The 25,204-nt window shown below is 45.3% G+C and overlaps 1 protein-coding gene across 1 annotated transcript in view; it reads left to right on the top strand.

The window, feature by feature from the left end:
* PTCD3 (pentatricopeptide repeat domain 3) overlaps positions 1–24,609 on the top strand; it is a 28,015-nt gene extending 3,406 nt beyond the window's left edge. Inside the window, exons 4-24 of the mRNA XM_079949552.1 lie at positions 677–722; positions 2,742–2,810; positions 4,398–4,502; positions 5,420–5,543; positions 6,704–6,819; positions 8,345–8,412; positions 9,306–9,393; positions 9,516–9,576; positions 12,266–12,348; positions 12,592–12,736; positions 13,282–13,332; positions 14,161–14,250; positions 16,216–16,244; positions 17,981–18,087; positions 18,981–19,059; positions 19,153–19,243; positions 20,052–20,137; positions 20,859–21,007; positions 22,286–22,327; positions 23,871–24,029; positions 24,251–24,609. Coding sequence (XP_079805678.1) covers positions 677–722; positions 2,742–2,810; positions 4,398–4,502; positions 5,420–5,543; positions 6,704–6,819; positions 8,345–8,412; positions 9,306–9,393; positions 9,516–9,576; positions 12,266–12,348; positions 12,592–12,736; positions 13,282–13,332; positions 14,161–14,250; positions 16,216–16,244; positions 17,981–18,087; positions 18,981–19,059; positions 19,153–19,243; positions 20,052–20,137; positions 20,859–21,007; positions 22,286–22,327; positions 23,871–24,029; positions 24,251–24,305 — 1,843 coding nt within the window. The 3' untranslated portion in view covers positions 24,306–24,609. The remainder of the gene's footprint in view (positions 1–676; positions 723–2,741; positions 2,811–4,397; positions 4,503–5,419; positions 5,544–6,703; positions 6,820–8,344; positions 8,413–9,305; positions 9,394–9,515; positions 9,577–12,265; positions 12,349–12,591; positions 12,737–13,281; positions 13,333–14,160; positions 14,251–16,215; positions 16,245–17,980; positions 18,088–18,980; positions 19,060–19,152; positions 19,244–20,051; positions 20,138–20,858; positions 21,008–22,285; positions 22,328–23,870; positions 24,030–24,250) is intronic.
* Positions 24,610–25,204: the final 595 nt, after the last annotated feature.

A 25,204-nucleotide genomic window follows, 5' to 3' on the forward strand; every position in this document is an offset into this window, starting at 1 on the left:
ATTTCAGAGGCTAAAAAAGGAAAGCACAAGGTGCCTTGGAAAAGGTTTTGTGAGCCTCCTCCAGTTCTTCTTTTAAGCCACTTGAGATTGGGGACTGGAGGAAGGGGAAGATTCACAGAGTCATGCCTATCTCTTGCATTTGGTTCACAAAGCAGAGTCTGTAAAGGTTGTGGCCGGTGGAGTCAGAAAAATTCCCCAACCCTGACATAGATAGAGTGGTGCCCTGCAAGACGAATGCCTCGCAAGACGAAAAACCCGCTAGACGAAAGGGTTTTCCGTTTTTCGAGGCGCTTCGCAAGACGAATTTCCCTATGGGCTTGCTTCGCAAGACGAAAACGTCTTGCGAGTCTTGTGAGTTTTCCCCTTTTCCCCCTTTTTTCTAAGCCACTAATAGCCACTTAGCTGCTAATAGCGCTAAGCCGCTAATAGGGATGCTTCGCAAGACGAAAAAACTGCTAGACGAAGAGACTCGCGGAACGGATTATTTTCGTCTTGCGAGGCACCACTGTAAGATACTAAGAAGCAGGGGGGACAAGATAATATGGGGCAGAAGCCAAGGAGGCACCACCTTCTGGAACTGCAGAACATATACTGTGCTTCACTACTACATAGTGGAAACACTTTAGTATGATAAGTTATATACTGAAAACTGAATATTTAATTTTCTTAAATTTAGGGATAAGTTAGCAGTTCTTCAAGCTCTTGCATCAACTGTAAAGAGGGTAAGTGCTTTTTTGAAATGATACAATGCTTGCCCCCCCCCATGTAAAACTCTCCCAACAGTGCAAAATCACTCCCCACCACCCACCAAGTTTTCAAATATTGATGTAATGCTCCTGTCTGATAGAGGGCATGATGTGTGCATATTATTCTATCCAAACTGAAGTAAGCATATTATTCCAACAAAGTAATTTCGAGATCAAGAGTGCAAAAGTGATCTCAAATGGACCTTTGCACCAGTTTAGAATGATGTGCTTGGAGCACACAAGAGCTCATGCAGTGGTACCTCTGGTTACGTACAGTGGTGCCCCGCAAGATGAACGCGTTGCAAGACGGAAAACCCGCTAGACGAAAGGGTTTTCCGTTTTGGAGGCGCTTCGCAAAACGAATTTCCCTATGGGCTTGCTTTGCAAGACGAAAATGTCTTGCGAGTTCCTGCGGGGTTTTTTCCCTTTCCCCCCCCTTTTCCTAAGCCCTAAGCCGCTTATCAGCTGATCCGCTAAAAGCCGCTAAACCGCTAATAGTGCTAATCCGCTAAACTGTCAGTGGGCTTGCTTCGCAAGACGAAAAAACCGCTAGACGAAGAGAATCACGGAACGGATTAATTTCGTCTTGCGAGGCACCACTGTACTTAATTTGTTCCGGAGGTCCATTCTTAACCTGAAACTGTTCTTAACCTGAAGCACCACTTTAGCTAATGGGGCCTCCCGCTGCCGCCACACAATTTCTGTTCTCATCCTGAAGCAAAGTTCTTAATCCGAGGTACTATTTCTGGATTAGCAGAGTCTGTAACCTGAAGCATATTTAACCCGAGGTGCCACTGTATTTTCTGCTCTCCTGCAAAAATCAGTAACAGAGCAGCATACAAGGATAATCCTTGAATAGTGCCAACTGGAAAAATTCATGGTGCATTTTTTATGGATGAATAAGGCACCCTAAATAGTGTAATGCAGTGGTTTTCAAACAGTGTGCTATGGCACCCTGGGGTGCCTTGAATGATGGTCAGGGGTGCCGTGGGCAATACTCGCTTCTGTCCCTCTTTCCTTCCCTCCCTCCTCTGATTTTCTATTGCGTCTCTGCCTCCCGAAGGCTTTTCACATCTGTTTGTTGCAGCAGCCCTGGCTACAAGCTCCGCAGGCGAACGGTGCCTCTGGGACTGGCCAGGGGGTGCTTCCCAGGCCCCTATGGGGCAGTATGAGGAGGCATCTTTACAGTGGTGCCTCGCAAGACGAAATTAATTCGTTCCGCAAGTTTTTTCTTCTTGCGAGTTTTTCGTCTTGCGAAGCACGGTTTCCCATAGGAATGCATTGAAAATCAATCAATGCGTTCCTATGGAGACCGTCCGGGGACAGAGGGGAAGGCGTGCGCCTTCCCCTCTGTCCCCGGACCCCTTTTGAACCAAGGGGCGGCAACGGGGATAAGCGATCTTCTCCCCGTTGCCGCCCCTCGCTTCAAAAGAGGTCCGGGGACAGCAGGGAAGACGCGCTTGCGAAGCAAGCCCATAGGGAGATGCGTCTTGCGAAGCGGCTAAGAAAACGAAAAACTCCTTCGTCTAGTGAGTTTTTCGTCTTCCGAGGCGTTCGTCTTGCGGGGCACCACTGTATTTGGGGCAGGGAGGCAGCTCAGAGACCGGGGGCAGCAGAAGCAGCTGCCCAGAGGACTCCTAAGGAGAGGGGAGGAGGCGGAGGGAACACTCCACAGGATGTTCAGAAAAGGGTGAGAGGTTGCGAGCTCTGCAGGCAAGGGGTGACATAACTGGGCTCCCGAGTCCCACAGGGGTGCCGCAGAAAGAATAGTTGGTCAAGGGAGCTGTGGACTCAAAAAGGTTGAAAACCTCTGGTGTAATGAATGTATGGTTAATGCATAGTAAAAGTAGTCCTTTCTTATTGAAGAGGTTTTTGGTGTGTGTTAAAGCAAAATGTTTAGACACGATTTTTAACCTCAGCAATGCAGGAAGATGAATCTGTCACGTATCTTGTCGGTGCAAAAGCTACAATTTAAACGCTTCCTCCTTTATTCAGGATCCCACAGCTCCTAACTACATGTTTCAAGACGACCCGTATCTTATTCCTAGAACCACTACTGAGTTTGTAAGTAACTCTCTTAAAAATGATTTTGCTAGAAAAAAATGTTTAGTAGGCTGGTCCACAGTTACAAGCACTTTTGTATGCATGGAAGGTTCCGTTGCTACTTAAATTCTTGTAAGTGTGTTTTTAGGGTTGGGACTTCCCGTTTTGTCACCCAAACTGACAGTAAGGGGACTGTTAGGACTGTGTCTGAAGATGAAATGCTGGTTTTGTGTTGAATTCTGTGACAGTTCACTTCTTAGATTACTCCCCCACTCCAAAATACTCTTCATGTGACAAAACACAGCAGCACAAGTTGTTTTGGGGCCTCAGGTGCATGGAGTAGACAGCCTGTCTGCCTGTCCTGCACATTCTATATAATATTTGTGTATTAAGACATACTCCTTAAACATCTGTGATATATTTTCAGAGGCTTATATCCACCAAAGTCACCCCATTAATACAAGAACTTCTGCCTGTACAATAGGACTTTCTCCACGTTCCTCCCAACCTGTTCTGGGTTTTCCCTCAACTGTCTGGAGCAGATTTGGGAAGAGAAGAGGGAGATAAAGTCTCATTGTGCATGTAGAAGCCCATGAACGTAACAGGACAGCTTCACTGGGTGTTGTTGTTGTTGTTTAGTCGTGTCCGACTCTTCGTGACCCCATGGACCAGAGCACGCCAGGCACTCCTGTCTTCCACTGCCTCCTGCAGTTTGGTCAAACTCATGCTGGTAGCTTCAATAACACTATCCGACCATCTCGTCCTCTGTCATCCCCTTCTCCTTGTGCCCTCAATCTTTCCCAACATCAGGGTCTTTTCCAGGGAGTCTTCTCTTCTCATGAGGTGGCCAAAGTATTGGAGTCTCAGCTTCAGGATCTGTCCTTCCATTGAGCACTCAGGGCTGATTTCCTTCAGAATGGAGAGGTTTGATCTTCTTGCAGTCCATGGGACTCTCAAGAGTCTCCTCCAGCACCATAATTCAAAAGCGTCAATTCTTCGGCGATCAGTCTTCTTTATGGTCCACTCTCACTTCCATACATCACTACTAGCTTCACTGGGTACAGAACCAGAATTACTGCTTTTGTGTTGCAGCAGTGGGGAGGTAGCTCTCTTTAAATTCCCTACCTAGAAATATTTATCACTTCTCTCCCCCCTGCACCCAACCCATTTCTCATACGGACTCTTTCTTAACATTATTGTCAAATGTAAAAGAAATTCCCTGACATAGGGTTCAAGACCTAGTGGCAAGCGCCCCCCCCCATAAATAAATTGAGCAACACCACTTGTTTTCATCAAAAGCCCTGCTCATATTAAACTGACTGTCCCTGGTTTCTAGGGAGAAAAAGAGAGGTGCTTTCTTTTGCTTTTGCAAAAAACACCAGCAGGACCTCATTGCTGCTTCCTAAAAAAACAATATATGTAATGATTGAAATGTGATAGTAAAAGCTTTAAAATGGAAAACTGACTTGATGGTAGTAAGAATATGAGAGAAAAAGGACTAAATATTTGATTCAGAGGCCCTTTGGTAGGTTTTATGAAACTTCAGTATCGTGAATGGTAACTTCTACTTTTAGTAAAGAAAATAATATGGATACATTCTTTTTCTAGCGTTTATTTTCCTTATCAAAAGAATCTGGGGAAAATGCAGCCAGATATATTCTTGACAAACATCCTAATCTTTTTGAGAATGACATAGCTGAACCTCATGTACCGGTAAGCTTTGTGTTTTTGTTATCATACACATTAATTCTTTGTTGCTAAGAAAAACGTCTGTGTCCTCTGAGCATTTCGTAAAATTATTCCATTGTCTTGAACACAGTTAGCAGAACTGAACTTGAATCTGCTGTAGAAGCATCCTGCGTAGACAAACCTTTTTCTATGAGTTGTGACAGGAGTACGATAGAGAGCATCATGCACACACTTGCCCTGGACTTTGCCTCATCAAGTGCAGTGGTACCTCTGGATACGCACACCTCTGGTTGCATATCCTTCAGGATGCGAACGCAGCAAACCCGGAAGTATTTTTCCGGGTTTCGCTGTGCACACATGCGCAGAAGCGCTCTACACGGTAGATTCATAATCTGGTGAACCGGGTTCGCGTCCCCGCTCCTCCACATGCAGCTGCTGGGTGACCTTGGGCTGGTCACACTTCTCTGAAGTCTCTCAGCCCCACTCACCTCACAGAGTGTTTGTTGTGGGGGAGGAAGGGAAAGGAGATTGTTAGCGGCTTTGAGACTCCTTAGGGTCGTGATAAAGCGGGATATCAAATCCAAACTCCTCTTCTTCTCTACCGTGCTGCATGCATGTGCAAAACAGGAACCTCTGGTTGCGAATTCCTCAGGATCCGACTGGAGCTCCAGAGGTACCACTGTATTGCTGTGTTGGCTATAAATGCTAATCTGGACTTAAATGGAAAACAAAGCAAATTAAAAGGCAATAAAGGGCACAATCATTCCTCCATTTTTTTCAAGACAGACCAGGGGCTGGTGTTTGTGGAAGGTGGAGTGGATTTGTCGCAGATTTTGTTGTAGATCCAAAGAAATGCTTATTAGACGCTAGAGGAAACACTTATGAATTCCCTTTTCTTTAGATCATCTGAAAACAATTGCCTTCTTTCCCCCTTATTTTAGTGTCTCATGCCAGAAAAATTGCCGTTGCAACTTGAAGAAGTGGGTGAGGATGCACTTAAGTATCAGATCCATTTAAGAAAACTAAAAGCTTCGGTGGACATGTATGATCAACTCATCCAAGCAGGTACTAGCCAAAGCTACAATCCTGCACACCCTTCTTGGCAGAAGGGCCTACTGAACTCCATAGGATTGCACTGTGAAATTACTTAGAGCACTTGGCTGAAGCTGTTATGAAATGTGGTTGGTGTTTCCTATACTGAGGTGTAGAACTATTCTCTGCTAAAAATTCTCCAAAACACTAGGTTTGACAAAAAGGCGAATTCATTTGTTACACCATCTGAGAACTGAGGAGGAAGGGAGGCAGCTTGTTCAGATCTTCACAGTTTCTCCATCAGCCACCAGAGCTGAAACCTACGAGAGTCAGCTCCAACAGCCCAGGGAGGAAGCTCTGACTCATAGAAGATTCTGCAGCAGAGATGCAGTTCCATCTGATAATTAGGTGGAAATGCATGTTTCTCTGTTTTATAAACAAAGATTATACTGCTTAATATAATAAGTGGTACCTCGGGTTAAGTACTTAATTCGTTCCGGAGGTCTGTTCTTAACCTGAAGGACCACTTTAGCTAATGGGGCCTCCCGCTGCTGCCGCGCTGCCGGAGCACAATTTCTGTTCTCATCCTGAAGCAAAGTTCTTAACCCGAGGTACTATTTCTGGGTTAGCGGAGTCTGTAACCTGAAGCGTATGTAACCCGAGGTACCACTGTAATCTCTTAAGTGGTTTACATAAACAGTAAAAACTTAACAATATTCGATAAAATTTCCTAACAGCTAGATTTAACATGAGATAAAAACGCAACACGACTGGATGTCACAAATAAAACTGAGCACTGTACAAGGCAAAAAAAAGTTAAGAGTCCAGGAAATCTTGGGTAGATTCATAAGAGGCATTTAAAAGTGATTACTGATTTAGGGCATTTTTTGAACGTTGCTGTACTTTTATTCTTACATAAACTGCTTAGATTTTATATTGAGCATTATTACCAAAATCACGCTCTGAAGAATAGTTCACATACACGTCCATATATTGATAACTGCATCGTATTTGCAGCTGTTACATCACAGGACATTATATAGCCTGATACAAAAAAAATTTGATACTTGTCCATAAAGACAGTTCACACGTTCTGCTCAAAGACATTGAGCGCCAAGTGATGTAAATGCACATGTGAGCTAGCTAGAAACTTGGCTTCCACTTTACTTCCTCCCCCCCCCCCCAATCTGCAGGAACTTCTGTATCTCTGGAGACATCAAACAGCCTTCTTGATCTCCTATGTTTTTATGGTGATAGAGAACCTGATCAGCTGAACTCTACTGAAAATAACAGCAAATTGGAACAACAGGTAAGCAAGCATGGTAGAGGGTGGATGTTGTTTCACCCAGATAGTATCGTATTTTTCGATCCATAAGATGCACCTAGTTTTTAGAGGGGGAAAGGGGGAAAGCCCCGTTTTTGGAGGGATCAGCTCACAGTTGTGCAGCTTCTTTTGCAAAGGAGAAAAGCCCCGTTTTTTTGAGGATCAGCTCCAAGTTTTTATGGGGTTCAACTCACAGTTCTGCAGCTTTTTAAGGAAAGGGAGCCGTTTCTACAGTTTCCACACGGTTAATCTAATCAGCCAGTCACATGTCGCTGGGGAACATTCAGCAATGGAGGCCTGGGCAAGGGGGCTGGGCCGGAAAGGGAACCAGCGATCGACCACACATTCGCTCCATAAGACACACAGACATTTCCCCTTACTTTTTAGGAGGGAAAAAGTGTGTCTTATGGAGTGAAAAATACGGTATATAACATTACAGTAAATAGGACTTGAAATAAGATCAAGGTATTTCTAAATTACTGTGATGTGTCTGTAATCTCAGAGATGGAGTGCTTGAGAGGGAAGAAAGCGCCCACCTTTTCACACATTTCCATAGGAACTCCTGCCAACTTTCACTTGAGGGGGGAATATTAAAACTGCTGTCAAGATATGTAGCTGTCTGATTTGTGCCAGTCCTGCATGTTAACTTAGATAAAATGCTTTCTAAGCTTTTGGTTAGGGACGCGGGTGGCGCTGTGGGTTAAACCACAGAGCCTAGGGCTTGCCGATCAGAAGGTTGGTGGTTCGAATCCCCGCGACGGGGTGCGCTCCCGTTGGTCGGTCCCAGCTCCTGCCCACCTAGTAGTTCGAAAGCACATCAAAGTGCAAGTAGATAAATAGGTACCGCTCCGGCGGGAAGGTAAACAGCGTTTCTGTGCGCTGCTCTGGTTCGCCAGAAGCGGCTTAGTCATGCTGGCCACATGACCTGGAAGCTGTACGGCAGCTCCCTCGGCCAATAAAGCAAGATGAGCGCCGCAACCCCAGAGTTGGCCATGACTGGACCTAATGGTCAGGGGTCCCTTTACCTTTACTGTAATGGTATAGTGTGGTTACTCGTGCGTAAACTGCCTCCACTTCGATTAGATGGTTTGCTCAAACATGTTCAGGGTTAGAGCTCGCCCTCCGTGACCTGTTAGTCACTTGCAGAATCTGCCAGTGGGCGTTTCTTGAATCTCTTCCAGCATAAAAGCTGCTTGACCCCAAGTCTCCGCCTATGTTCCCTGCGCGGAACGTGTCTGCGCAAGTAAGGGGATGGCAAGGGCGTGCCAGCGCTCTCTCCGCTGGTTTCGGTTGAAGGGTCTTGGAGCCCTGACACCGATTCCTCCATCTCCTCTCTATTGGTGTCACGCTGAATTCCTTCCCCCCGACTGGTTCCCTCTCCGGCATCGCTCTGGAGCCCTGCCTCCGCTTTTCGCTCTGATGTCAGTTCCCTGACATTTACCTTTAAGCTTTTGGTTGCAGAGGTGATTCTGGCATGCTAGTAAGACTGATCCTGGAAATCATGTTGCAGGAGGAAGCTTCAGAAGAAAGGAAAAAAAGGAGAAACTGGCAGAATGGGAACCGTGGGCTTAAGTGGCGGTATGAAAAATGACACCAGTTCCTTGTTATATTTTCATCTGTACTCTTATTAGGTAGTCCAGAATATGTTTTCTATGCTGTTTAGCCCTTTTAAAAAAAGATTAATTGTGGGGCAAGGAATATTCAGACCACATAGTGGTAGGTAGCTGAGTATAAGCATGGTGTACTGCTTAATCCTCAGAGTAAATTCTCAATTTTATTTATTTAAAATGTTTATAGTCTTCCCTTTATCCAAAGATCTCATGGCGTGGGAACAATACAACTTCATTTAAATTGGAAAATCCATAGCAAGTAAAAACTACAAAATTCATGCTACGATTCATCAAGTTTCCAAACGTCTTTTTGATTTCCAAGCAATCAGATGCAATTCTGATGCACGGAACTGTGACCAAAATGTGAGCAGACTTTTAAAAAGAACATGTATAACATTCCTGAAATGCCCTAGAGGTGCAGATGTGATAGCTGAATGTTAAGGATACTTTTCTGGGGGAATTGTGAAAGACTGTTTGGCATATACTCAAAAAATGTGTATACTGAGTGTACAGCAGGACAGCCATTTCATGTCCTCAGGTACATGGTAGAGCAGCAGAAACATGTCTATACTCATACTTGATTGACCATCTGTGCCATGGTGTCTAAATTTGCAGATTTGGTGCCATGTATTTGCAGATTTTTACCCATGTTGCCTGAAATGTATAGTCTTTGCAGTTCCTGATTTTAAGGTCATATTGTATGTTGCGCAACAATGGGTGCAATCCAACTAAGTTTGGATTTTAATAAAAAACTGATATGGCTTACAAAAAAAATAAATCGCAGTGTGCATTCTTTTGAGTAGGTGCAAAAGTATATTGATATACATCATGTTGATACAAGTAATGTTTTCCAATTAACAGGGAGAACAATAACGCTGAAAGAATATTTAACCTAATGCCAGAGAAAAATGCTCATTCGTATTGTACAATGATCAGAGGAATGGTGAAGGTACAGTTGTAACATTATTGATTCCGCACTTGCTTATGTTATTTCTCCAGATTAATAGATTGGTTTTCCTAAATTTATTCTAATTCTAAAAATCTAACTCCTTCCCCTCCATATCTTTCCAGCATAGAGCAGCTGCAAAAGCTTTTGACATGTACACTGACTTATTGAATAACAGGCTTAAGGGTAAGTTCTAGGATTTTTAAATATACATATATTCCACGCATCGCATTGTTGAAACTGTACACCTAATGACTCGGTCCTGCCTTTGTAGTACATGCGGTGCAAGATAAGGCATGGTGTGGAGAAATCAGGCAGAGAGAAGCTTTCTCTGTCTCGCTTTTCCATCTCATGCTGGAATCCAGTGCCATCCACTGAAGCTGAACACTGGAAGATTCAGGGCAGACAAAAGTACGTCACATAATGGACTTCGTTCCTAAAAGATGTAGTGACGGCCACCAGCTTGGAGGGCTTTAAAAGGATCGTTTAGCTGAGATTCCTGCATTGCAGGGGGCTGGGCTAGATGACCCTTGGGGGTCCCTTCCAACTATGATTCCATGAAAAGAAGATTGGACAAATTCATGGACTTTCAGAAGGCAGTATTCTTCCTACATGGTGAGAATGGCATGTGGGGAGAATGCCTTTGGGGGGCTTTCCATGGTTGGCTTCAGGATGCCCAACAGTGTCATCTATACTAGAACTTTCAGTGGTGCTTTCAGCGTCACTCTCAATGTCAGAATCTACATCTGTGTTGGCATTGATGGGGAAACTGTGGAGAACCTCTCTCTCCTGTCGTGTAGTGCATTCTGCATTCCTAGTAAGAATCACTGTGTCAGAATCAGGCAATGAAACTCTGTGCTGACCTTCCTCATAGCCCATGAAAATGCCCTGTGCACCTTTTGCAACTTGTGGTGTTTCTACCCACATGTGAGACCCGAAAACCTGTGCTTGACAGAAGATTTTCTCTGAAACAGTTTCTCAAAAGGAGAACTTTCCATACCTGTTGAAACCTTTCTTACCCATGTCTCACGCTCTCAGACACTCAAATGATATAAGCAAATGTTGTGCCACTGCTGGAGCAGCACGGGTGGTTAAAAATCCTAACAAGATAGGCCTTTGTTCTGATCCAGCAGGACCCCATATTAAGTCAATAATAATAATAATAATAATGTCGGGGTCTGCTTTCAGGGGAGCGGGGAGAGACAGGTAACGTACGGACAGCTTCTCAGTTGAGCAGCTGCACTTTGTCAGAGTCCGGGGAGGGGGAGCTTTCAGGAGACACGGACGACGAGAGAAGGGGGTGGGGGATGAGGCAAAGGCTCGGTTAGGCTGAGGGGAGCCAAGACACCACTCCCAGGGAAGTGGATGTGCCTCTTCTGTCGCATAGCTTTCACCAGGGAATTTCACGTAAGGAAAAGAGGAGGAGAGGGGGTTTTCCCGGGCTTTTATGCTGGAGGGCAAACAGGAAGAAGGCACTTCCGGAATCTGCTAGCGATTAAGGCAGACATGGTTTTTGGACTTCTAGACTGTACATAAGTTTTGCACTCAATAAAACCTGTAAAGAGAGGCAGAAGTCCTGGCTGTTGTCTTCGTGAGCAACCACACTCCCACATTACAAATAATAATAATAATAATTTATTATTTATACCCCGTCCATCTGGCTGAGTTTTCCCAGCCAGTCTGGGCGGCTCCCAGCAGAATATTAAAAACACGATAAAACATCAAACATGAAAAACGTCCCTAAACAGGGCTGCCTTCAGATGTCTTCTAAAAGTCAGATAGTAGTTTATCTCCTTGACATCTGACAGGAGGGCACTCCACAGGGCAGGCGCCACTACCGAGAAGGCCCTCTGTCTCGTTCCCTGTATCTTCACTTCTCGCAGGGAGGGAACCGCCAGAAGGCCCTCAGAGCTGGACCTCAGTGTCCAGCTTACTATGCTTTGGTATGCCCCATGAAGGACCTTAAGGTCTGCAAATAATAACACCCTGAAGATCCCAGGCCCCAGGGAGATTAGATTGGCCTTGACCAGAGCCAGGGGCTTATCGGCCCTGGCCCTGGCCTGGTAGAACACTCTCCCACAAGAGACCAGGGCCCTGCGGGATTTGACATCTTTCCGCATGGCCTGCAAGACGGAGCTGTTCCGCCAGGCCTTTGGTCAGGGTTCAGTCTGATTCTTTTCTTTCTGTATAAGAACAAGCATTAAGGAGGCCTCCTGGCCCGCTCACAGGTCCTTTCTTTATAAGACCAGTGGTAACAGTTGGCCCTGGAGAATATTAACCACTCTCAATTTTACCCATGGACTGCCACCTGTCCAGATTTTAATTTACTCTGAACTAATTTTAAGATGTATTATAATTAATTGATTGCCTGTTCTTATGTTCTTTGTATACTGTGTTAGTTTTATGATGTTAGCTGCCCTGAGCCTGGCTCCGACCGGGAAGGGCAGGGTACAAATATTTTTTTTTATTTTTTAAATTATGAGTAGGACTTTCCTTCTCATTCCCTTCCCCCTGTGTGTCGTGGCATGTTACCCGAAATATATGGCCATATTTCATGCACATACATTTTTCTCCCTTTGGGTGGTGCTTGGATCGGTGGTGCCTGCCTTTCTGACACACTGGGTTTCCTTTTGCAGCAATGATGATTGGCGCAGGGGTACGGACCTCAGCTAGATCATGGGAGCTGATTGTGAGCTATCTGCGTTCCGGTGTCGCTGGCGTGTGGCTGGCTTCCTGGAAACGGGCTTGCAAGAGAATTTCGCCTTACACTGAGCTGCTTTACAAATAATCGGGGGGTGGGGTCTAAAGCCAAATACGAAGAAAGCACACGCTGTTCAGTACAGTTGCTTAAAACACAACTTTTCATTTCTTCCAGCTGATGTGCACACCTTCAATGCATTAATTGTAGCAGCTTCAGAAGTACGGGAAAAGTATACTGAAAGATGGGAACTTGTTGAAGTAAGGAGTAATAACTAATTTTTATGTATCTTTGCCATGCCAAATATTTATTTCAGTGAATTTGTATCCCGCCCTTTCGTTATTGGGCAATATTCAGGGTGGTCGAGGGACTCAGGGTGGGTTATAAAGAGGCCTAAATTTCAACTCTTGGTTTGTGTGTGTGCGGGTGGCAGTGGAGAGAAATCCCTGCATCTTTATAAAAGCTTCAGTCCAGTGCTTGCTTTGTTTCATCTTGGTTAATAGGATTTGCTGAACCAAATGGCTCAACAGAAGATACAGCCAAATCTGCTCACTTTTAATTCTGTCCTGAAGACTCTACGGTGGTGTGGTGCCTTTGGCAAGAGTATGGCCCTTCGCACACTAAATGAGATGAAGGCACTAAATATAGGTAGGTTCTCAGCTGTCTGTTAAGATTGTCCCAACAAAGCTTCTCAAGTGGTGAATATGTAGGGCACGGGTCTCCAAGCTTTCCTTGCCTCGGGCCAGTGTCTCGAGCAACGATCACACGGAGGGCAGCGGAGTGCGCGTCCATATGCGTGCGCACACGCTATTTCCGGCGCACATCCAGGTCAGAGGAGGCCCATGTGCACAAGCTATTTCCGGTGTTCCTCTGACCCAGATGTGGGTCCCTGTGCCGCGCCAGTAAGAGTGGGCAGCGGCGGGGCTTGCCACGGGCTGGATAAACGAGTCCCTCAGGCCTTATCCGGTCCCTGGGCCATAGGTTGGTGAACCCTGATGTAGGGACTGCATACGCGAGATTCATGTAGTTCCCCCAAATGCACTACCTGCTCAACAAAACTGGAATTCTGGGAGCAGTTTCTGTTTCTATTAGGGGGTACTCAAGTGAGTAGAATATGAATTAATGGATTTTTGTATCTTGGCCACAACATCAGAATTGGCTGGTTCAGTATATGCCTCTCTCTTTGTTTTTAGAGCCTAGCCTTGCAACCTTTGACCATCTTCTTGGCATCTTTTATAAACCAGGTACGTGATTCCTAAATTAGAACAATATCTAGTCAATTTGTTTCTGTAGTCTTTTGACGTTTGAACCGCACCCTCCAAAGTGCTGCACTGGAAGCTCCTTCTGGCTTTGCGCTAAACACAGGAATCTTCCCCCACATGACTCCTGCATTCTGACCCTTCTTCCTAAGCTACAGCATAGATCTGTTTGACCGAAAAGGCATCTGAGTGATGCTGCCCTGCCGCAAGGCTGAATTTTTTAAATAAAAATATTGCATCCAAAATGTATGGTGTTTGTACCACTTATTGGAGAAATTGGAGTCTTATTGGAGTCTTCTTGAAGACTAGTTTCTCTAGAGGATTTGGCCAATACTGTTAATTAAGGCAGTGTTTCCCAACCTTGTGCCTCCAGCTGTTTTTGAACTACAACTCCCATCATCCCTGACTAGCAAGACCAGTGGCAAGGGATGATGGGAATTGTAGTCCAAAAACAGCTGGAGGCACAAGGTTGGGAAACACTGAATTAAGGTATAAAACTATTATGTGTGTTACTAGCGTGTAGTGGGAAAGCTGTTGATAATTCGGCCCCTCTTATTAACAGGAGATTGCCGGGCACTTTGGCAGTTCTTAGGGCTTTCTTGGCATTTGACTGTCCCAAAACCTTGTGAGGTGGAATGACTGGTTGCTACGGCAGTCACATTCTCATTCGGCATTTTGAAAGTGTAGTATTGCATTCTTGGCCAGCTGGGCTCCGCAGCAACCCTCAGCACCAAATGTGGATTACGTGTTGTAGAATCTGTCTACTGAATGTGTGTTCTTAATGGCGCCATGGCGTGTCTTGTTATTCTACAGCGGCATCTTCTCGAGGCGAAACAGAAATGATCTATGAAATAATGGATGAGATTAAGGGAAAGCGTTTATACCCACAGGACCCAGATGATGGTATGAATTCCCTCCTGTATTCTGTGGTGATCTTGCATTATGTGGGACTAACGTGAATGGGGGGAAATGGCCTTTAAAACTTTATGTGAGAAGTGGGCTAAATGATCGATTTTCCTTGCAAAATAAAATATTAGGTCCGTGTTCTTCACAATTTGTTGTGGGTGTATAAAAATAGCAATCTAGTCCACACACGCACACACACCACAATAATTCTTGGGCTCCATGATCACTGCTGATGGTGAAAGCAGTCACGAAATTAAAAGATGCCTGCTTCTTGGGAGAAAAGCAATGACAAACCTAGACAGCATCTTAAAAAGCAGAGACATCACCTTGCCAACAAAGGTCCGTATAGCTAAAGCTATGGTTTTCCCAGTAGTGATGTATGGAAGCGAGAGCTGGACCATAAAGAAGGCTGATCGCCGAAGAATGGATGCTTTTGAATTATGGTGCTGGAGGAGACTCTTGAGAGTCCCATGGACTGCAAGAAGATCAAACCGATCCATTCTGAAGGAAATCAGCCCTGAGTGGTCACTGGAAGGACAGATCGTGAAGCTGAGGCTCCAATACTTTGGCCACCTCATGAGAAGAGAAGACTCCCTGGAAAAGACCCTGATGTTGGGAAAGATTGAGGGCACAAGGAGAAGGGGACGACGAAGGACAAGATGGTTGGACAGTGTTCTTGAAGCTACCAGCATGAATTTGACCAAACTGCAGGAGGCAGTGGAAGACAGAAGTGCCTGGCGTGCTCTGGTCCATGGGGTCACAAAGAGTCGGACACGACTAAACGACTAAATAACAACAACAACAAAAACATGCAATGATTTTTTGGTGGGCTTGTGCTGCCCTCATCTGGGTCATCTTGCCTGCTTTACTTTGCATAGTATCTGTCCTGGACTGGCTGGACCCAGAAGAATTGTGGGTGGCACCAGCTGAGGAACCCCCAAGGGAAGAAGGCTCAGAGCCCGGAAAGTGGCGGGTGGGATGAGTGAGTGGTCAGGGGGAGAAAACTAGGAAAAAGAGATGTGGAAGCTGAAGGGGTAACAGGGTTTAGTGAGCGGGGAGAGTCTGTGGCAGAGAGAAGTTCAGAAGCTGAAGCAGGAAAGGAGGGAGGACAAGAGGCAGAAGAGCCGGGCCAGTGAAGAAGCCAGGGTCTCCCTCTCCTACTTTGACAAGCTCCTCTCCCCCCAGTCTCCCAGGACCAGAAGAGGTAAGAAGAGGGAGGAGCAGGAACAGGCGATGTAGTCTCAGGTTTCTTGCAAAGGACCCGGGAGAGGAGGAGACTTGGACAGCTGTGGGAATGCAGGGATCTTTAGACTCCACAACTGCTGCCCCATAGGGGCAAGACCTATCAAGAAGAGTTGCTGTGCTCATTAGGCCTGGCTCCCCTGAGCAGGCCTTGTTTCTCCTCAACTTCACATACCCCATGTGATTTATTGCTGGCTTGGCTCCCTGACCGTATCTCACCCAGCTTAGTTGAAGGCTGCTCATTTTGAAAGTGCCATCATGGTGGGTAGCAGTTGCATATGTACTGCGCCTTTGTTACTCTGTTAAGCGTTAACAGGTTGTCGTATATCTCATGGCGGGGGGGGGGGGGCGGTGTCTACGCTAGGATCAAATTAGTTTTAAGTTGTCTCCACTTCTCAGGAAAACCTGGGAGTAGTAGTTGGGAGCGAGGACTAGGATTCTTTTACACTGAATTCTCAGCACTTGGCCAAGCTACGATGGACAGTATTCTGTGGTCAAAGCCGTTAAATAGTATAAAGCTTGTATGTTTGCATTGTAGATATGATCTTAGATATTACCTTGGCTTAAAGAACAGTTTTACCAGACTTCTATTGGTTTAGACAGTGGTTTGTTTAGCTGTTCAATTTTATTTCAGTAATGCTAGGAAGCCTGACAGATGTGCTTATCTTCTGCACTGCTAGATGTTGAAGATTAACATTGTTTGCTATTTCTTCTTTTTAGGCAACTTTTTTCCAAGTGCCATGAAAATAGTAAGTGGATTTGGTTCCTGCTTTCTAACACTTAATTGGCTATTATAATGGCTTTCTAGCTACCTGTGAATTCCCTTGAATAGTTTATAGTAAAAAAACAAAACCTCTAAATCTGTTCTGCTACTCAGATTCCTCTTTATCCACAGCTGCACAATTCTTCCGCATATACCTCCTTCTGTTCCTTCAAGTTTTTGGTTTGATTTTACAAACCATTATTCCTTGGGATGCTCCATCATGCCCTTTAACTTACCGTATTGGAACAAATAACCTAAATTGACATGGAGCAGCAGATTCAGCTTACAAACGTTGGATGGAGGAGCGTTGTAGCAGAGTTGATTATACGGGGATGGTGGGAATTGGGATCAAACTGGCCTAAAGCAGGTTTCATATTTTACTCATATTCGTAAAACCTTTTATTGGCATCACATACAACATCCAAAAGGGACACGGGTGGTGCTGTGGGTTAAACCACAGAGCCTAGGACTTGCTGATCAGAAGGTCAGCTGTTCGAATCCCCGCGACGGGGTGAGCTCCTTCTCCTGCCAACCTAGCAGTTCAAAAGCACATCAAAGTGCAAGTAGATAAATAGGTACCGCCCTGGCGGGAAGATACCGTATTTTTTCGCTCTATAAGGCGCTCCAGACCACAAGACGCACCTAGTTTTTGGAGGCGGAAAACAAGAAAAAAAAATATTCTGAATCTCAGAAGCCAGAACAGCAAGAGTGATCACTGTGCAGTGAAAGCAGCAATCCCTCTTGCTGTTCTGGCTTCTGTGATAGCTGCACAGCCTGCATTCACTCCATAAGATGCACACACATTTCCCCTTACTTTTCAGGAGGGAAAAAGTGAGTCTGATAGAGCAAAAAATATGATAAATGGCGTTTCTGTGCGCTGCTCTGGTTTTCCAGAAGCGGCTTAGTCATGCTGGCCACATGAGCGCCACAACCCCAGAGTCGGCCACGACTGGACCTAATGGTCAGGGGTCCCTTTACCTTTATCCTTTTACAACATCCAAAACAAAACAAATCAGTACAGAATTACCACTTCCCCAGTGGCACAAAACATTTGCTAAAAGAAAGGAGACAGAGCAGTCTATCATCACAACTCTTGGTCTCCAGGGAGATGAGACGTCTGCAGTGTATTTTGACGACAAAAAACCAAATAGAGATATTTAGCCACTAACTTGGTGAGCTCCTGATCATTCCCCAGCAATAGAAATTGTATGACGTCTGACTCTGGTTTCCATTTGGGGATATAGAGTTGATCTAGAAATTGCTGGCGGAGATTAGCATATAGTTTACAGCTGACAAATATTCTGATGTTCCACATTTGATGTGGGAGCACAATTGCTTTTCAAACACAATCATTTGCCCTTAACTGCAAGGCACTTGGGAACCAAATATAAATATATACGGCTTCCTACCCCTTTGATGTACGACGTTAAGATTGGGAAATGGATGGTAATATACCCTCCAAATTCCTGTTAGACTATTGGTGCTCTGCTGAGCCAAAGAAATAAAAAGATAGCTCCTTGTAGCTCATCTGAATCTTCTTTCTTACCCTAGCAGTTTGGGGCGGCTGTTACGTCTTGCGGTTTCATGATCATTTGCAAAACTTTGCTTTGGGAATTCCCTTCTCTGCTTGCTGAGGAAAGTGCGGGGAGCTTTTATGTGGTGCACTGTGTGACAGGGTGCTGCATGTCTTTAATATGAGTGCTCATGCTGTCTTGATTGCAGTGCCTGGACCTCAAGGATATTCAGCTTGCCTATGAGCTACACAAAGTGCTGGAGACAGGAGAGAACAGGAAAATGTTGGGAGACATGGGCCAGCAGACTACTTACTGGTATTTATTGTTTGGTGCTCCCTGGGGTACTTGGGACGCGGGTGGTGCTGTCGGTAAAACCACAGAGCCTAGGACTTGCCGACCAGAGGGTCGGCGGTTCGAATCCCCGCAACAGGGTGAGCTCCCGTTGCTCGGTCCCTGCTCCTGCAAACCTAGCAGTTCAAAAGCACATCAAAGTGCAAGTAGATAAATAGGTACCGCTCTGGCGGGAAGGTAAACGGCGTTTCCGTGCACTGCTCTGGTTCGCCAGAAGCTGCTTAGTCATGCTGGCCACATGACCCGGAAGCTGCACACCGGCTCCCTCGGCCAATAAAGCGAGATGAGCGGCGCAACCCCAGAGTCGGTCATGACTGGACCTAATGGTCAGGAGTCCCTTTACCTTTACCTTTACTTACTCCCAGGGGTTACAGGAGCAGGAAGATGAGAATATGTGCTGTCAGTTTGGATGCAGCTGTACTTCTAGGCTCAGCTGAAGATGTTCGCTTTTGCAATGAAAGCATTTTATGTGGGCAGAATACATTGGGGGACATAATAGGAACCAGTTCATCTCCAAAGTGTATGGGGAGAGGCCATACTTTTGAGTCAGTGAAATTGTAACAGGGAAGAAGAAATGTTGAAAAGTGTTGTCTTTTGAACCCCCTTTCTCATGGAACACTCTTCTGATCACAACTGACTTGATCTGCCAGTTTCAAGGACGTAAAGCAAGCCTTCCTGGTTCCACCAAGCCAGTTGAATAGTTCAGGTTATATGAGCTGCCCGTTATAACTTGGATAGGCAAACCACATAAGCTGAATATTAAGTGTTGAGGTTGTTACATATCCTGTATTATAAGCTTTTGAAATCTCAAGTTGTGCTGGGTTTTTGCTTATTTTATTTTTCTCCTCTCGCTACAGTGGAAGGTTTTTTACCTTGCTGTGCATGATGGAACAGCTTGACGTTGTAATGAAGTGGTATAAAGAAATGGTCCCATCAGTAAGTATTAGTGTGTTAACTTTACAGCTTTTTTTTTTAAAAAAAGTTACGTTGAAACTGCAGTGGACCAAAATATTTTGCTTGTTTCATCAGATGTTTTACCCAAACTCTCAAGGGATGCTGGATCTTCTTTATGCATTGGACACAGCGAACCATTTGGAAATGATTCCCCAGATTTGGAAAGGTTAATACTTTTTTGTGTTCTATTTATTTCAATATACATTAGTTGGTTTTAACTTTTCTAGAGTCACCAAACTTTGAAGATCTGATCTGATGAGAGCCACTGTTTGGTGTCACCAGCCTGATGAGGCTTCTCCTTAAGATAATTCCAATCACATTTTTTGCAGTGAAAAGGATTACTTCTACATTTCTATCCACACTGTACATAGTAATGTAAAAGAAAAGAAAAATCCCTGCTCCCAGATGCTGCTGCACTTTCAGATGAGTTGGGTGGTAGTTTCAAAATTTCCCATTATGGGACGCGTGTGGCGCTGTGGGTTAAGCCATAGAGCCTAGGACTTGCTGATCAGAAGGTTGGCAGTTTGAATCCCCGCGATGGGGTGAGCTCCCGTTGCTCGGTCCCTGCTCCTGCCAACCTAGCAGTTCAAAAGCACGTCCCCCGCTCCGGGGGGAAGGTAAACGGCGTTTCCGTGTGCTGCTTTGGTTCGCCAGAAGCGGCTTAGTCATGCTGGCCACATGACCCGGAAGCTGTACGCTGGCTACCTCGGCCAATAAAGCGAGATGAGCGCTGCAACCCCAGAGTCGGTCACGACTAGACCTAATGGTCAGGGGTCCCTTTACCTTTCCCTTCAAAATTTCCCATTAGTTTAGTGCTAAAGTTCATCTGTTCTCTGTTAATAGAGCGGGATGCAAATAGTGCTAGAATAATAGGAGTTTAAAAATGTGGCCTACAGCAAAACCACTGGGATGGATGGGCAGGAATCCGCTTTGCATGGCTCCTTTTCTGATTGCCTTTTACCCTACCCCTGCAGATATCAAGCAGCTGGGACATGGCCACAGACCTGCTATGACAGAAGAGGTTCTGGCCCTCATGGCCAGAGATACGCAGCCCCCAGAGGTGAGTCTAGGTGAGACTCTTGCGGTGTGAAGAGTTGGTTCATCTGGACCAACAATAGTCACAGCGTAATTTACAATAGCATATTTTAATACAGTGGTACCTCGGGTTAAGTACTTAATTCGTTCTGGAGGTCCGTTCTTAACCTGAAACTGTTCTTAACCTGAAGCACCACTTTAGCTAATGGGGCCTCCTGCTACCGCCGGAGCACAATTTCTGTTCTCATCCTGAAGCAAAGTTCTTAACCTGAGGTACTATTTCTGGGTTAGCGGAGTCTGTAACCTGAAGCATATGTAACCCGAGGTACCACTGTATTGAAACATACTACAAAATAAAAGCATTAAAACAGTTCTCATAAATTGGGTAAGCAGCTTGAGTAAAAACGGTGAAGTTACTCAGCCAATCAGCTACTAAAAGCCCAGCAAAAAAGGTGGGTTTTTACCACAGAGTCTGGGAGAAATGCAACTCTGGATATATTTCAATATACCATTGGTATTTTTCAGTAGCTTCTCTCGGTGAGTTGCTAGTCACTGTTGCTAAAAGCTTAATGGGAAGATGTTTTCTACAGTATTCCTAGTACTTTTGGAACTTTCCCCCTACTTATTCATTTGGTAAAAAGTGAATTTTCTTGGATGAGTCGGTTTCTAAAAGCTACAGTATAAAAAGATGCTTGTATAGCTTCCTCTGTGAGCTTAAACATTTTGGTTTGTCCAATATTTTTCAGACTCGAGTAGCATTTGCTGACTGTGCTGCAGATATAAAATCTTTCTGTGAGGCACAGGAAAGGAGACAAACAACCCTAGAATGGACAGCCACTTCACTGGGTAATTGTACTATATTGTTTGCCAGGGCTGGGCGAATGCAGGAAGCCTGGTAAGTAAAGCAAGGGTAATTCACTGGTGACCAATGTAACATTTGTAAGCTTATTTGTATCATATTTCAGGTTTCAGTTAATATTTAACTCCAGTGACATTCATGTGATAACTGCCTTGATCTTCCCTACAAAAATTAATCAAGAAGTATGTCACAGGTAGTTTAAATGCTTTTTGTTTTGGTTTAGAAATATATGACTAATGTAACAGCTTTGCAAGCTCGAGAATTTGTCTGTAACTTGGATTTTGCCACCTCCCAAAATCTGCAGAGCAGTAAAAAGATACCAGGGAGTTTGAGGGGCTTGTGTTTCCTTTTGAACAATTAGGCACAGTGGGGACTGCAGTGTCTTTATGACATAAAAAGGTAAAGGTACCCCTGCCCGTACGGGCCAGTCTTGCCAGACTCTAGGGTTGTGCGCTCATCTCACTCTAGAGGCCGGGAGCCAGCGCTGTCCGCAGACACTTCCGGGTCACGTGGCCAGCGTGACGAAGCTGCTCCGGCGAGCCAGCACCAGAGCAGCACACGGAAACGCCGTTTACCTTCCCGCTATAAAGCGGTACCTATTTATCTACTTGCACTTAGGGTTGCTTTCGAACTGTTTAGGTGGGCAGGAGCTGGGACCGAACGACGGGAGCTCACCCCGCCGCGGGGATTCGAACCGCCGACCATGCAATCAGCAAGTCCTAGGCGCTGAGGTTTTACCCACAGCGCCACCTGCGTCCCCTTTATGACATACATATGGTTTATTTACACATATTAGGCCATTTTGGGAAAGCCATAGCCACCCATGTGATTCAATACTTAAAAGGATGTTGGATACATTGAAGGGACCTTCAATGCATCATGTTTACTTTAGTAACATGACTTTTGCATTCTTTTGACTTGAGTGCTAAATTCAAGATGTACAATTGAAAAGGGCGTTAGTACCTTCCTAGGTTCAGAACTTGTGTTTCACAGGCATAGTTCCTTTTTGACCGAATGCATTTTTTGCAGAAGGGGTTGATGAGAAATGGGCAGTGGCGTAGCGTGGGTTGTCAGCACTCGGGGCAAGGCAAGTAATTTGCGCCCCCTAACCCGTGGATTTGCACCCCCTAACCCTAACCCCCAGATGTTGCGCCCGGTGTGGCCGGCACCCCCTGCACCCCCCACGCTACGCCACTGGAAATGGGTTAAGTCTGATCTAAGGACTGAAACAGTTCATATCCCCTCCTTAATTAAGAACAGAACTTTTTAAAAAATAAAAAATCAGTGCAATTCAGAACTTTTCTCTCCAAATAGGAATATGCTGCAGCTGTTTAAGAAACAGAATCGAATTCCCAGGTAAGCTCATCTACTGCCCAAATGCCCCAATGCTACTATTGTTTACCGTATAAAAGAGATAGGGGATACTTTAAATCTGTCCCCCTTCTTCCCTTTCATTAAAAACCCCAGCCCCTTTTATCTCTTTGTTAACTCTTACCACAACTCCGAATGGTCCTTTTTGCTGGGCTCCGCCACATGTGGAGGACAAACCCCACATCAAGGGCTCTCCTGACTTGGGTTATGTTCACAAGCATACTATAATGAGGTGTTTGCAGCTGCTGCAGCCATCACATTTCCTTATTTCTTTACACGTTGCTTGTGTTACGTTGACTGCCTGGTATGCTTGTGATGCAAAGTGAAAACAGCAATTGACATGTCTACTTAAGAGTATGAAGAATTGTATGTTGCACCTTGATTACCATCTGCCCCTAAATACCTTGAAACCTGATAGGCAGAGACTTTTGCATCTTGAATGCTTTGCAGAGACATATTTGGATCTGAAACAGTACACGTTTGGTGAGCCCTCCTTTCCAGTACTTAACTGTAAAAGAATTTAAGAACCCCTGTACATAGGGGAGTGAAAGCTGGAGTAGACTCCTGTCCCAAAACTTTCTGCACCAAGAGCTAAATTCCATTATGTACTGTTGCTGCTCTTCTAAACCACAACCACAGCCACTTCCTCATGCCTAGGGTTTTTGTAGCCTTGATCTTGGCTTTCTCTAAATCTGGTGCCTTCAAGTCCTGCCGGACTACCAGCTCCCATTAGCTCCAGCCAGTAGTATAGTCCAAAACATCTGAGCGCTGAAGCTAGAATGTCTTAGCACTGTATGAGCGAGCTTTTCATGCAGGGGTAGCGTAGCTCAAGCTGGGAGTTCCTGCCAGCAGATCTGCTGTATAATCTTTGTCCCAGCTTTCATACAGAGCTTCTTAAGAAAGGAAGGTATCGTTTTGGTTGGCTGGATTGACCAAACCTCTGCTTGCATATGGGGCTTAGCTTGTCTTTGGGGTGAAAGCAAAGGGTAAAGGGACCCCAGACCATTAGGTCCAGTCGTGGCCGACTCTGGGGTTGCGGCGCTCATCTCGCTTTATTGGCCGAGGGAGCCGGCGTACAGCTTCCGGGTCATGTGGCCAGCATGACTAAGCCGCTTCTGGCGAACCAGAGCAGCGCACGGAAACGCCGTTTACCTTCCCCCCGGAGCGGTACCTATTTATCTACTTGCACTTTTTGGTGTGTTTTCGAACTGCTAGGTTGGCAGGAGCTGGGACCGAGCAACGGGAGCTCACCCCGTCTCAGGGATTCAAACCGCTAACCTTCTGATTGGCAAGCCCTAGGCTCAGTGGTTTAACCCACATCGCCACCCGCACTTCCATATAAATATGTCAAGAAATACCGGTAAATGAAAGAAACTTGGCTGAAGTCCCTGGGTCAGAAACAATTGTGAAATTTTTATTCCCCGCCCCCACTAGTTAAGATTGTTGTTCTGGGAATAGAATAGTGTGTTAAATGCAGCCTTACCATAAATACCATCGGAGCATCCATACTTCTTTCTCTCTCATGCAGTGATTTGGTGATGGATGAAGTCTTGAATTGTATTAAGCAAAGCAAAGAGCCAAGTCAGGCCCTTGACCTGGTAAAGTTTGCTGCAGACTTCAGCTTACAATCAACTTCAAAGCTTGCCAGGAGAGCACTGGAAGAATTTCAGCTCTCTGAAGAGCAAAGGTGAGCTTCGGGAAATGGGTGAACCGTGGATGAACACTTTTGAGTCCAAAGCAATGTCCAGTCTTCACTCCCAACTGCCTCTTATATTGCTCCTGCCTCTAACCGTTTTTAATCAGACACGGCTCTGCCAGCAACAGGAGGGTTGTGCCAGTAATTTGATGGGGCTTTATAATACCCACTTAACAATTTTATCTCTGAGCTCTGTACTTTTTTCCTTACAGGAAAGCTCTGGCTGATATGACAGCAGAAAGCAGTGACAACAGTGATGGTGAATAGATGCCAGGAAGGGACCTCTTTCTCTTTCCTGAACATGGGATGCCTCTGATCTGGCATGTGGCAGTCAAAATGGCTATACTGGATTTGCCTGGTTGCTAGTTTTACATTCACTGTCCTGATTGCTGACTAATCTGTACTGGGCATCTGTACTCAGGCATGTCCTGTGTTGGAGAGACTTGTCCCCTTTGCATGTCACCTCACTCTGTAAAGCTAGAATTTCCTACCTGCAACAGAGGAGCAGAGCAAAAAGACAGTAATTCCATTGCCTCCACAAAAATGGTTAAAAATAAAGTGTAATACAGTTTTCTTGCTTCCTATTTGTGATTATGATCTTGACAGAATATGCAGCAATGTGTTCCTGGTGGGGATTCTCAGACTGGTGTATGAGACATCCAGGGTTTTGTGCTCCAGTTTACTCAAGATGGGGACACCGTCTTGGAAATCTGTATAGGCTTCCTCCTGCTTCTTTAGTCACCTGCCCAAAGGAGATGTGAATGTTGCTGTCTTTGATCTGACTTGTGCTCTGGTTTTAATTTGCTATTTTCCCCGCCTTTTCCACTACTTTTATTCTAGCATTTCCCCCTTGTTCTTTCTCTGTCCCTTTTTTTTTTGGGGGGGGGGGGGAGTGTCCCTCGGTGTTTTTCCAGCCCCTACGTTCTAATGTTCAATTCATGAAGCATCTCCCTGCAGGCCCTGGCCATTGTTGGGAAGGGGATAGCTCCTGGGCCATGCTGAAGAATCGTGCCGCATCTGACCAAATATAGTCCCAATTTCTCGGTGGCCAGTCTGTTGCTTATGGAAAGTCACAAACAAGAATAGGAGCACCTCCCTGCTTGCGTGTTCCAAGAACTGGATTTCAGAGGCACGTGGTCTCTGCTAAAGGAGGTAGTGCATAGCCA

Source organism: Podarcis cretensis (genome assembly GCF_951804945.1).
Source record: "Podarcis cretensis genome assembly, chromosome: 13".
Classification (NCBI taxonomy): Eukaryota; Metazoa; Chordata; class Lepidosauria; order Squamata; family Lacertidae; genus Podarcis; species Podarcis cretensis.